The 13805-nt window shown below is 44.0% G+C and overlaps 1 protein-coding gene across 1 annotated transcript in view; it reads left to right on the plus strand.

Moving 5' to 3' along the window:
- The first annotated feature begins 3214 nt into the window (after positions 1 to 3214).
- The window catches only part of CFTR (CF transmembrane conductance regulator), a 90281-nt gene continuing 79690 nt past the window's right edge, over positions 3215 to 13805 (plus strand). Inside the window, exon 1 of the mRNA XM_033007286.2 lies at positions 3215 to 3267. Coding sequence (XP_032863177.2) covers positions 3215 to 3267 — 53 coding nt within the window. The remainder of the gene's footprint in view (positions 3268 to 13805) is intronic.

Raw genomic sequence — 13805 nt, forward strand, 5'->3', positions numbered from 1 at the left:
AGAGAGAATAGAAATATTATGGTGTATTCATTCCTAGTCACAGTAATGCTAATGACAAGTTTCACATTCATGTCAGCTATGTTCAAGATCCCTGAGAAGATTAGGAATAACAGTTGCTCTGAAACTACAAAATGTTCAGTTGGGAAAAAAAAAAAAAAAAAAAAAAAGGCAAGAAAATGAGGAAACGAACCAGTGAAAACTTTGTGGAAACAGGCAAGAGAAAAATTACAAGAAATAGTTCTGTAAAATGCAACTAGTTAGGAGTTTGTGACTGGGAGGTGTGTGTGTGTGTGTTTGTGTGTGTGAGAAAGTAGCTGAGTTATTTGTAAAACTATTGAATCACAGTGCAGGGACGTAATCACTCCCCGGGTTCTGGTGATGCTGTTCATAGCCATGGCTGGTACTTAAGGAAGTAGGCAAATAAATATTCTAAGTTTAGAGAAGAAATGTTCACAATTAAAGATCTAGAGAGCTTGACCTAAAAAAGGTGGTGGAATTTTTAATGTAAAAAAGTACATAATCAACAATGACTAATGGGATGTCTTTGTTAGAGCCAAATTTGCTACAAATGCTCATAAGTCAGCTCTGGTGGTAATAGTAGCAGGGAGATACTGTTATGAAAAACACTCCATTAGCCATTGACATTTTAAGCAGTTTGGACCTGATCCACGGAAGGTTTAAAATGACTAACATACCTCACCTTCTAATGTAAATTACAAAAAAGTCTAATCCGGTGCTCAGTTTCTGCTTTATTCACCTGCACCAGAGCTCCGGAGGCTAGAGAGGGAAAGAGCCCGCAGCAGGGGGGTGTATATTTCTCGGAAGACTCGGTTTCCAGTCTGTCTTTAAATTAGCATTTCACCGTTGTTCTAAGGAAGTGGAAGAGATGTGGAGACTCGGGTGATCTGCACGCCAGGGCCCACCCAAAGAGTTTCCCTCAGAGGTGGCTGGGGGCTGCGGGATGCCAGCCTCCCCCGGGGCCGGCGGGGGAGGGGGCTCGCAAATCCCGGTTCCGAGTTGAGCATCCCGGTCACTGAGCGCGGCGGGGCTGGAGGAGCTGTCACCGGCCGCTGCCCGGCACCGAACGCCCCGGGAGGCCGGGGCCGCCTTCTCCGGGCGGTGCGCGGGGCGGAGCGGTGCGCGGAGCGGTGCGCGGGGCGGAGCGGGGTGCGGAGCGGTGCGCGGGGCGGAGCGGTGCGGAGCGGGGTGCGGAGCGGGGTGCGGAGCGGTGCGCGGTGCGGAGCGGGGTGCGGAGCGGGGTGCGGAGCGGTGCGCGGGGCGGAGCGGTGCGGAGCGGGGTGCGGAGCGGGGTGCGGAGCGGTGCGCGGTGCGGAGCGGTGCGGAGCGGGGTGCGGAGCGGGGTGCGGAGCGGTGCGCGGTGCGGAGCGGGGTGCGGAGCGGTGCGCGGGGCGGAGCGGGGTGCGGAGCGGTGCGCGGTGCGGAGCGGGGTGCGGAGCGCGGTGCGGAGCGGGGTGCGGAGCGGTGCGCGGGGCGGAGCGGGGTGCGGAGCGGGGTGCGGAGCGGTGCGCGGGGCGGAGCGGGGTGCGGAGCGGGGTGCGGAGCGGGGTGCCGGCCCGGGCCGGTCCCCGCTAGGTGGCAGGGTGCCGAAGGGCTCCGCGCTGCTGTCCTGGAGCCCGGGCGGGTTTATCCCTGCCTCTAGCATTGTCTGAGGACATGATAAAGTGCGGACAGTTTCCTGGAGTCCTGCCTGCCCCGGGTTTCTTACTGGTTTTGTCATTAATCAAGCAGAATCGGGAAGGGTCCGAGGGAGGTCTGAGACACAAAGGAACCCGGTGCGGTGACAGGGTAAGAGGGCACTTCTTGGCTATCCACAGTCTGCGAGGGAGAATTGCCAAGGCACAGAGAAGTTCTTTATGAAAACACAGTGGGGTGTAGCAAGCGGCGGTGAAATAAAAAAAAAAAAATATCTGCAAAGTTTTCAAAAAGTAACAGCTGGTTAAATTGTAGCGCAATCGATAAGTCGGTAGAGAAGCACGTTTGCCTCTTTACAGGGCCTGTTTAGAGGGGAACGGCTGCATGCCTAGGAAAGCGTGACATTTCCATCCAGATCCTTTTAAGAAGTGAAAGGAAACGGGTGTGTGTAAATATCACAGTAAAGCATCCAATTAAATTAAGCCTTATACAGAATTAAATCACGAGTTCTTTTTCCCGTTTCTTGTCATCGTCGTCTTCTTTTAAGCATGCTTTCTACTGTGGACTCTGAAAGCGGTGATTTTGTTTGTACGGTACGTCTACAACGTTTCAGAGACAGTTTTACTGTTAAATCTGGGTGTTTGGGCTAACCTTCCTAAGGATATACCTTCAGTGCCCATTCCTCTCGGTTCAGGTAGCTGTGCCTGCCAGAAAACTTGACAAAGTGAAGCAAGTGTATTTTAAAGTGGGTTAGGACGGCGCTTGCCACTCGTGTGTCTCCCCGCGGCTCAGCGCCCGGGCCCAGCCGCGCCGCTCTCCCGCGGGACCGCGCACCGCTACAGGGGCAGCCGGGGGCTTCGGGCTCGGGCCCCGGGTACCCACCAAAGCCAAACCCCGTTAAACCCGGCTTCGGTTCCCTCGGCTCCCGGGGATCGCGAGCGGGCGGCCGGTGAGCTCGGGCAGGCTCCGCGGTGGGGAGCTGCGCGCTGGAGGAACGGGGGGGGGGGGGGGGGGGGGCTCGGTGCCCCGAGGCGGGGGCTCTCCTCGCTGCGCTGTCCCCGCTGCCCCGGGCCGAGGGCAGAAGACGGTTCCGAAGGGATGGTCTGTGACCCGTGGCCCCTGATCGGGCGGGGGGCTTCGTGCTGGGAGGGAAGGTTGGGGACCCGGCGTGGGGCGACTCGCGAAGCGGCCTCGGCAGGTAGAGTTAACGGGCTGGCCGAAAGCCGGCGGGGAGGAGAGGGTGCGGGCGGCGGGGGGGGGGGGGGGGGGGAGCCGCGGGGCGCGCCCGGTGCGCGGTGCCGGGCGCGGCGGGGAGGCGGGGGAGGCGGCGGCGCAGGCAGGTCCCGGGCCGGGGCCCCAGCCCTCCCGCTTTTGAACCCAGAGCAGAGCAGAGGCGGGGAGAGGGGCCGGGGCAGGAGGCAGGCGGTGACATCAGAGCCGGCCGAGCGGATAAGGTGGGAGAGCCGCGGGAGCGGAGCGGGCGAGCGAGAGAGAGAGAGAGGCGTCGGCGATTAGCGGCTGCCGCCGGTTCCCCGCGCACCGCAGCGCAGCTCCGGGCACCATGCAGAGGTCCCCTCTGGAGAAGGCGAACGTCTTCTCCAAACTTTTCTTCAGGTGGGGGCCCCGGCGCGGCGGGACACGCGCGGGCCGGGGCGGGGGCTCAGAGGGGGCTCCGCTCCCTCCCTGCGCGGCGGAGAAGGGGGCCGAGCGCTGGGCGCCAGTTCGCTCTGGAAAGGTCTGTGGGGAGAGCGGTGGGAGTCTCACTTACTGCCGAATTAAGTTGTTGTTTGGGTTTTAGCACCGGGAATGGGATCTGTCTGGCAGGTGTCATAAACCCTCGCTAGACCCGGACAGATGAATTTATGACATAATTCAAGCAACCTTTGGTAAATTGCTCAACTAGTTAATCTATTATTTCACTGTAAACTGCGAGAACATGGCGAGGTGGGGGGAGCTGAGGGGAAATGCTCTCAGAACAAGGATTCCTTCTGTTTGACTTTTTGAGTGTTTATCATTTGCTCGGTGTGCAAGTGTCATATAACTGGAAACTGCTCCTTGTAAGCCTTCAAAGTGTTCTCTCCCTGGCTTCTTTTCTTTCTCACAACTTCAAATAACAAGAGAAGAAGGAGCCAATTCCAACACCTGGGCACGTGTACTTTATGAGACAATATAGAAGTCTGAACATGTTTTATGTGATATTGCTAGAAATGACACTGCCAACTGGAAAGAGCAAATAATCTTTCTGGCTTTGGCCGACATACCACCAGTTTCACCAGGGTGCTGGTTCCCCCTTTGTTACTTGGGGTCTTTTGCACGGCAGGGAGGAAAGGGAAGAAATCTTGTGTAGGACGTGAACATGGTGACTGAAATGGGAACACGTGATGCACAACCATAATATTGGCACAAGGTCTCTGCCTGAGCAACTGAGGGCTTTTAGCTCACTTTTTAATCCTTTTGGGATAGCTTTCCTTTTCAGCAGGTTGGCCTGGACCTTTTTAAAAAGTTTCTTAATGGAAGTGGGTCTGTATGAATCACTGCATTTGCCTGCTTCCCCCACTTTGGCTCATTTTAGCCAGATGTGACAGTGGGTAAATATCCCAAATATAACCCGTTCCTAAAGTTTTACAAACATCCAGGTAAAGGTGAGAATCCTAGAGGTGTCATCCAGTGGTGCTGCAGTGGGAAAGAAGCAATACCTGCAGAGCCAGGGAGTATGGATGATGGGAATGTAAACCTTTACAAATTCATCATAGAAGAAGTTTCAGTCAGTGCTCCTGTCAAATATAAGATACAAATCTGTAGGAAATAAGGCTACATATTATCTTCATTGCTCAAGGAGCCACTTGTTCTATTTCATTTTAATTTGTAAAGCTTCTATCAGAGTGCTCTTCTAGAACCTTTGATGTTGAAGGTGTCAAGAAAAAACTCCAAAAAATAAAGCAAATATAATTCTGATTCCCCCTGTTCATTAAAGTTCCCGTGGCTGAAACCAGATGCCGTTTGTGCTCATTAATTGCATAATTAACCATCCTTGGGCTTGACCTGGTCTTTTAAAATCATAGTCTTTAAGTGAATTAAATGATATTTGAATCATGCTTATCATGCATGATACATTATGTTGTACAAGCTATCTGACTGTAACTGAAAAGTATATATAGAGATGTTTATGGTAAATACTGACTAGAACAGAGAAATATCTTTACAAAATTTTATAGTAACATTGTTTCATAGAAAAATCAGGCTATTAATGTAAACATTCAGTTCTTTGTGTAAGAACAGCCAAAACTGTATGTGTACATCTGTAAAGTATCTAATATGATTCTAGTACCTTTGGAATGATGTTTCTGTGAATGACAAAGTCTCTGCTTGCTTGTGTTTTACCACATACACTGTGAACATCTTTGTTTCTTCACACATATTATATGAAGTAATTGAAAAGGTCACAAAAGTGAAGGCCACAAGATAAGAAAATGCATTCCATCCAAACTGGCAGCAAAGATGTCTTTCTCTTAAAGATAAATAAATAAATAAGCATTTAGAAAACGTACATTATTTGTAGCTATGAAATAGGTTAGCTTGTTTTAAAATGTGTCCCTTCAGTCTTCAAGGAATCCATCAGTTTCTGTCTCCTCAACAGTAGATCAGGATCAATGCTAAAGATTATTAAAAGTTAAGTTATCACAGAGCAAAGATTCCTTAAGGTATAAGAATTTCACAACACTTTGAAGTATATTATTTGTGATGAGCTTTACAAAGTCAGAAGCACTTGCTACATATCAGTAACAAGAGACTTGTCCACTCAACTGGAAACATCCACAAAGCAGTGATTAATGAGTGAGATTGGAACAAGGTTTTCTAAGATGTCAGACTATTCAGTTAGTGTTTTACCTGAATCTACACACATCATTGGTTTCTGATACTGATTGTATTTAGTAAAGCACTTCAGGACATGTCTACATTTTAGTACATGCTTTACTTCCATGAAAACGTGCAAGACAGAACTCAAGGGCATTATATCTGAAATAAGGAGTGTCTTGGGTTGAGTACAGGAGTCAATTATTTTTTAAAAAAATACAAAATAGAAGGGTGTGTATGGAAAAAGAAGGCTTTTTCCAATGATGATGAAATAGTTGCTTTCAAGCACAACATTGCAGAACGCTTCAGTTAAGTAACTTTTATATGAGGCTCCTAAGCAGTTATGTGTGAAGTGCCAATCTGAATATAATGCAGTAAGTTGAAGGTCATGTTAGCAGAAGTGATGCTCAAGTATTAGTTCTTATTATACAGGAAATCTTGATAATAAATGTAATATTATTATTTAATATTGCATGAGCTGTTATCAGCATCTTGATGCCGATGTCTATAAACCTATTGATAGGTTTTATTGCTTCATAATGTGTCGCTTGGGCTGAAGGGATAGATTTAAATGTGTTAGTCAGAATGGAGCTCCTTGCTCATAAGTTAATAATTTAGACATGTTTCCATACTGTTTGTACATTTTTTTGTAATTCTTCATGCCGGAAAGTGAGAAGCTGTCATGTCTTCACAAGGAGTAGTATCTTAGCGAAAATGTTACTTTTTTGTTGGATTTTCAAGAATAGCAACACTGATGGGGCAAAAAAAAAAAAAAGAGAATTGCTTGGGTGATCATGATAGAAAGGATTTAGACATTATAAATCAACTTTCATCCTAAAATTTGATCAGTTTTTGTTTAGAAATTGAATTTTGTTGGTTAAGACATGAGCTATGAAGTCAAGTGGTTTGAGATCTTTCATTAGGATGACACTTATGAAACAATAAGTACGAAGCGTTTGGGGCTTCAGGGTTTCTTTTGTGTTTTATTCTGTTTTCGTTATTACATTCTCAGAGTTGATCCCTTTTGTTCCCAGCCACGTGCAAGACATTTATCTGTGCACTGGCAACTTTTTATCTTGTTTAAAGAAAAAAGAGTTTTATGCAGAAGCAGTCAGATGGTCATATGCTTAACTTCATTGTGAAAGTTTACTTCTGTCTTTATGACAGTTACTTATGTTCTTGTAGTTTTGCAGGGTCAAGGCCATACCTTCTGTAGCAAACAATATCAGAGTACTTTGCATACACCTTGTTTTTACTGTACATTAACTGAGATCAGGAAGTATTGTTATAGTTTTATTAAGGCCAGTTAATAAATTAATTAATTTCTATCTGGGTAGCAGAACACAGAGTTATTGCTGGAGTTTCAGAAATGGCTTCAACTTTGGGACAATCCTGATTTTTTTTTTTTTTTTTTTTTACATGCAAATTTAGATATTTAAATAGAAGATCACAAAAAGCAATTCTTGTGCTCCTGTCTAGCTCTCTAAGCATATACTTTTGCTTTGGTACATATCAAGTGTGACAACTGTCTTGGCAGGACCAAGTAGTTCAGTGCCTGATTCATTATTAAATCCAAATGAGAAACACAAACTAAACCAGCTTTTGTGCCATGTCTTTTTGTGGACTTAGTCCATCAGACCTGCTCTAGTTACTTCTCTCTTTCCAAACCAGAGAAGAAGTAACCTGCCACCTTTTTATGCAGCTGTCCAGTGGTTCCAAGAACAATTTAGCATGTAGGGGATAAATGTTGGATTCATTCTTCTGCTGTGTGTGTGCTGGGAGGGGTAGGAAAAGGAATTAAATCCTACACCTCATCTCTTATAGGAAGTAGGACCAGTGTTACCAGTGTATGGTAGCGAAGGTGTTCTAGTTTGCTAACTCTGGCTCAGCAAGAGTGACTCTGTAGTCCACTGGGTAAGAAACTTGTTTGCAAGTCCTGATTTCTGTTCTGAGGGCACTTTTTATGAAGTCTGTTAATAGCCTTTAGGGTGGATAACAGAATCCAGGACTTAAGTTTTGAAAGTACCTAGCCCATGAGCTACAGTCATGGTTATTCTTTCACTCTTTCTAGCATAATTCAGTCATAATTGCAAATTTGAGAGTGCCTTGACCAAGGTTGTTTCTGATTTGAAAAGGCATTCTCATGAATATTAGTTTGAATCTCTTCAGAGAAAGGAACTAAAGCCAGACCTGCTCTAGGCAGTCCCTGCTCTGTCCTTGAACTATATATTTTAGGATTTAATACCAAGAGAGTACTTAGGATTTTGATTGCTGAGTCTGTGATTTAATGTGTACATTTGTACTCAAAACTTCCCCTGAAACTGTCTTGAGTTCCTAAAATTCCCAGAAATTGTATAAGAAGCTTAAAGACCTAATTCATGTCTATAAATTTCACTCTGGAGGGCAGGTGTCTGGAAATTGTAATATCCAACATATACTTGGAGCATCTTCTATCAATACCTGGCTGTAGCGTCTTGCTTATCTTTCTTCTGTGAGTAGGGAGCCTCTGCGTATGTTGGCAGCCATGAGCAGGTGGGTTGAATTGCATGGTGTGATGGCTCAGTTGCTGGGATAGCTGCCTTAGACACTTACACAAGGCAAATTTCTTACAGTATATTCTTAACACTCTTTATGTGTCTGGTCTTGAGGACCTGCCTTTCACTGATACCAGGTAATCATACATCCTGGCTGTTAGTGAAAACCAAGAACAGATGTGACTGCAGAACAGATTATGGCCCTGTGAGGCTTCCTGGTCATTTGTCTGTTGCCACAAGTGGTCCTTGGAGACCTGCTGGTCTGCCAGCCCTTCAGACCTGTTAAAAATGGCAAGCTTTCAATACTTCTGAAAGTCAGCCCCAGATGGTTCAAAGATGTACGTGCAAGTTTTGGACTCCTTTTGAGAAGCTGCCTGCCGTTAATATTTCCAAGGTAAAATATGAAACTTGAAGTGAACTGGAGAAAGGATGCTGAGTCTCCTACTCTGAAACCATTTCAGCCACAGGAATACCTTCTCTAATAATAAGGCTAAATTGTGTCCTTGGCTCAGCCTGATACTGCATAGCACAGTGACCTTCTCTGGCTCCTTTATATCTCTGAAGCACTGTTGCCTGTATCAAGTTGCATCTGAGTTTCTGGAATGTATGTAAAGCTTCTTTTCCTCCTGCAGTAAGAAGACTTACCATCTTGATATTCAAAATGAAATGATCAAGCATTTGAAAGATTTGCTGACCTATCTGTACCTTTTTATTCTCCTCCATGCTTATTTGATTTTGGTGGGATAGAAAATAATCCATCCAAATCCTTGAATTCCTTTTTAATGCTGTAGGCAATGTCATGAAAAGTAGTTTTATAATCTGTATTATTGAGGCTTCTAAATGCAACAAATTGCTTCTAAATGCAACAAATTCCATTCTAAATGGAACATATTACAGATTTGGAAAGGGCTGTTGCACCTGATGTGCAACTGTATGCTAATTTGTTATGAAATGTATCTTTAAATGCATGGCTAAGACAGTGGAGTGCTAAATTGGGTGAAATTTGTTGCTGTCACATTAGTGGCACATCTGGGAGATTTAAAAATTCAGTTAAATCATGAATAGCACATCTCTGCAATAGTTTCGCTGATGCAAACTTTTTGCAACATTCCTTTGTCTTTCAAAGGATGAGAAAGAAATCTCTTATTCTTGTTACGGGATTTTTATGAAAAAGAGTGAAGGTAAAGAAGCATCCTCTCCTAGCCAGTTTCACTGTAGGTACATGCTGAAACAGCCTTGCAAACCCTGTTTGTAGCATACCATCACCACTATGTTATTTTCATAGTTCTGTTAAAGAAATATTTGAGGCATATATAGATACCACTTATTTGGTATCTAAACAATTGACAGATTTAAATACATTGAATGTATTCTCTCCTTGCATCTTACACAACCATTTTTGTACCCCTAATGTACTTTGTTTTCTTTTAAAAATAGCTCTTGATACTTCTGCAAACTGAAATAATTTGACTACATTACTAACTGTAAGGAAAAAGTATGGAATTTCTGCTAAAAATCTGAATCTCAGAAAGCATTTAGAGAATAGATAATAATCTGAATAAGTGTTACTTTGAAAAAACCAGGCATATAAAAAGGCAATCCTTCCCCAAGAGTTGCTTGGAGTAATCCTAATTAAGATTTGCTATTTAAATCCTGGAGTTTCAGCAGAACATTGATTACTCTTAAAATGGTGCTGCTCACAGCTAGTGGCAGAGTCGATGATACTGCAGCTAAATATTTTCCATGTCAAATAACACCTCATGGGAAGAATTGTTTATCAGTGAAGAAATTTAAATCTTAATTTTTGTGATCTGGGGGAAAACAAAAAGAGGCAGAAATTAGTAAGGTCTGCATTTACCTTCTGTTGTTGAAGCCCTGCAATAATTATGTGTAAATATTAAGATCAGAATGTATCATTTGTTTGTTTTAAAGGGGAAAATGCTAAGGGTTTAATATAGTTTTTAGAATATATAACATACTATTTCATCAGGTTACAGTTTGAAACAAGTAACTGCAACCCTACCCTGTTGAGAGCAGCCTGGGTGCAGGAATTATGCTGGGGTGCCTGACAGTGGTGCTGTGTGGGCGCTGACTTGTCCCAGCTGGTAGCAAAGATCAGGCAGAACTCGGGTCGCCCTTTATGGCTGCGTCGCAGGATGCTCAGAGGAGAGGGCTGGTGGTGCAGACACTCTTCTGGAGAAACAGTTTAAAGTGCAGTACAGCTGCCACCTCCAGTATAAAGTAAGCAACAATTTACAATTTGTTCTGCTGGTGGGGTGACAGATATCTTTTGGGAGAGGATGGGAGTGCAGAGCCTTTGACAGAGTCCACTCTGGTTTGACCCTCTGGGGATGTCTGAGATCTATGTGGTAGCTCAGCCTTTTCCTGCAGTACCTAGGAATTCATGGCTTTACAAACACCTTGTAAAACTTAGGCTCCAAAGCTTCATAATCATGGCTTGATTATGTTCCCTGCCCCCCACTTCCCTTAACTGTTAAAAGAAGGGATAAGGTACAGCCAGAGGCACTTTCCTTGCTCTGTCTTCATCTAGATTAAAGTCCAGTTCCTTAGGAGGCGCAGGCATTATGCCTAACTATAGGGCGTACAGCTATCAGTGCTGTGTAAGAGAAGGAAGTAAAGCCATGGTCGCCTTGCACTGCTCAGTAGATATTGCTGTGTTGTGCACAGGACACCTATTGAAACGGTACCGGCCTGATCAGGGACGCTTGCAGGAGAGCTGCTCTGATTTGCAGGTCTTGGATAACCCAGCCCTGCTGCCCCGTCACTGTCTCAACGCTCCGTGCTTCCTGACCCGAAGGGCCTGATGGAGCCGGGGAATCCCTGTGCCTGGGAGGAAGGTCTGGGCAGTTGGCTTAGCAACAAGGAGGCTCCTTCTGTCTTCAGTGACATGCAAAGCAGCCTTAAAGGAGAGTCAAATCCTGCTGACAAGTTAACAGTCTGTGTTAATACCCTCTGGAAAGCTGAGACATCTGTCCGATCAATACAATTTGCATGAGTGGGATGAGTTTGAACATGCTGGACAAAGAAATAGCTGTAGTAAGAAATCTTATTATATATTGCTAAAGTGAATGACAAAGAAATGGTCATTAGAAATCTACTAAAAAACAGGTTAAAACAGTGTGTTATGTATATGATATTTACATGTCAAGCTCGTAAGGTATTTTTTGCTACAGGCAATCAATAATAGAGGTGGAACTTGTTTTCCTTATTTTCTTCTTTCCTACTGTACACCCTTGAAACTTGTCCCCTGCTGGGTTTCATGTGTGTGTACCCATAATACCATTTCTAGTTAGTGGCAAAACTCTGACAGCACTACGGGTTTCTGTGTGAAAGAGTTCATTAAATGCCAGCCAGTAATCTGGTGGCATTTGCTAATGTAATGCTGTAAAGCCAATCTGTTCCCCTTCCTTCTTGCTCTTTTCCTTTCAAAAGAAATTTCTTGTTCTCAGCAACCACAAGAAGAAACTCAGAATTAACGCTGGCAAATCGTTTCTAGTAAGCCAAAAAATAGAAGAGCCATATTCATTGGCAAACTCTGACTGAGCTGCATTACCTGGTCATAAAGAAACATTGATAGCTACAGGTTATATTGCCAGTTAAAATAATTATAGCCATTTTGCATTGCAAAACTTTGCAAGCAATCCAGAGGATAATGATAAACTGTAAATGGATGTTATTGGAACCTGGCAAAAGATTGGTTTTAGGAGATATTTATCTATTCTAGGTCTAGTATATTCCTTTTAATAAAATATATGCTGTTGCCCATAGTTCTTGACAGCACAATCCAAGCAGCTGTTGAAAAGCTACTTGGAGACAAACAGCACGTGACGGGCCGACTCATCCCACGGTTACCGCTCCAACCCAAAGCCACTTGGCACAGCTCGCAAATTGGCCAGATCTGGTTAGGGTGGGAATTCTGAGCAAGGCCAGGGCAGCTGGGAGTTAAACATCTCTGTGCAAGCCCTGCCAGCAGCCTGTGGTAGGAACCCGGCTGTGGCCGAGGAGGTTAGCTGGCTGGAGGAGTTAGTGCACCATTGCTGCAGCTACCCTGATGAACAGGGAGACAAGGACAAGGACTGACTGCACTAAGTTGTATCAAACTTGTTGACTTGGGCAAGGAGGGGGGCTTAGGGACCACATAATTTAGGTGGCACAGATAAGTGCACCTGGTTAAGCACCGAGTAGAACAAGAGACATTTCTAGGAGTACAGTAGATCTGCTAAGCATGCCGCCTTCCCCAAATGATAAAACAGCCACTCTGCTCGCTTTCTAAATGCAGTCATGTTTTGTTACTTCAGGCAGTGGCAAAATGCCAGGGTAGGTGCTAATCAAAAGTATAAATAAAATAAAATGCATGGAGGGAAACGGTGCAATGAAAAATGTTTTCCCAAAACACTCTGAAACTGTATTTATCTTTTGTCAAGACAAGTTGGGAATTGCCGTCTCAAAACATTACTAAGAAGCTCAGCAAAGTTATTACTTAGCTATGATATTGGGAATTAAAGAGGTTGCTTAGGAAGTACTGTTACTTGCATTAGCTGCAGTAGTGGTTTAGTGTCCCATAAATTGTATTCATTGCCAAAATATCTGTGTGAGCCTTCGGTGAAGCCAGACCATGAGAGTTTCTGTTCCCGAAGGACAAGGATTAACCACTTCTCCACAAGATGTGCACAAAGCCACAGCAATTGGTCCTTTCTGCCATCAGGAGCTGGAAAAATACAAATCTATACCTGAGTTATCATTTGCGGTGGCCATGAAAGACTTTCACTTATTTCACTTAACAGTATTATTTTAAATTCAGAAGTTTTCTTCTAATCCATAGTATTATATCCCTGAAAACATGGGCCCTTGTTTCCAGTGGTAGTACAGCTTATGGGTGTTTTACCAGTGACTCTCCGAAGTGGATTCTCCTAGCTGCTTTGCTGTAACATACCACGAATCATGTTTTATTTCTCAGTTACAGTGGTGTCAAAGACTGAGCTAAAGCCCATATGATTCATCTGAAACTATAGTATGATTGCAGAAATTAAGGATAATCTTCTAATTTCTTAGAACATACTCTCTTTGCAGTGGGTGTGATATAACTATTCACTTGGGAAATGTCTTTGTGCTTTACTGAATTATGGGGATTCTAGACTGGTGTCTCATCTGATTCGTAACTTCATTAAAGTAAATTTTAGAGTGTGCATGTGTGTGCACATGGTTGCACACAAATAGGCTTTGACTGTTGTGCTGAGCTCTTCTTGCACTCATATAATGATGTTCTTTTACCTTTGTATCAACCTTTTTGCCCCATCAGAGGCTGCAATTGAGATGTGGATTACTTTGTGCGTATGATACATGTTCTTACAGGTATATGGGTGAGCATCTCCAATAAGCTGTTTATATTTTCTAAATGACCATGGGAAACATTATTGCATTTTTTTTTTCAATTTTGCTAACTGTTGTCTGTAAAGACAATTTAAAACAAAAAGTTCTGAAATGATTGAGGTTTTGCAGATGATAACTTTTATCATAATCATAAATCATGTGGGTTTTTTTTTTTTTTTCATGGCCTATGTTTACATATGGAAGCACGACAGCAATCAACCACAAGCTACTTCTTTCATGGGTATTTAATTTTTTTAAGGAAATATTTTTTTAACAACAGCAATACAGCAGAAATTCAAATAGTTTCAAAATACACCATTAGTTCTTATGGTTGCTTATTTATGTTTTGTTTTAGTCCTGTGCTTTCAAAAA

The sequence above is a fragment of the Tyto alba genome, unplaced genomic scaffold (assembly GCF_018691265.1).
Source record: "Tyto alba isolate M040663 unplaced genomic scaffold, T.alba_DEE_v4.0 Super-Scaffold_2, whole genome shotgun sequence".
In the NCBI taxonomy this organism is placed as follows: Eukaryota; Metazoa; Chordata; class Aves; order Strigiformes; family Tytonidae; genus Tyto; species Tyto alba.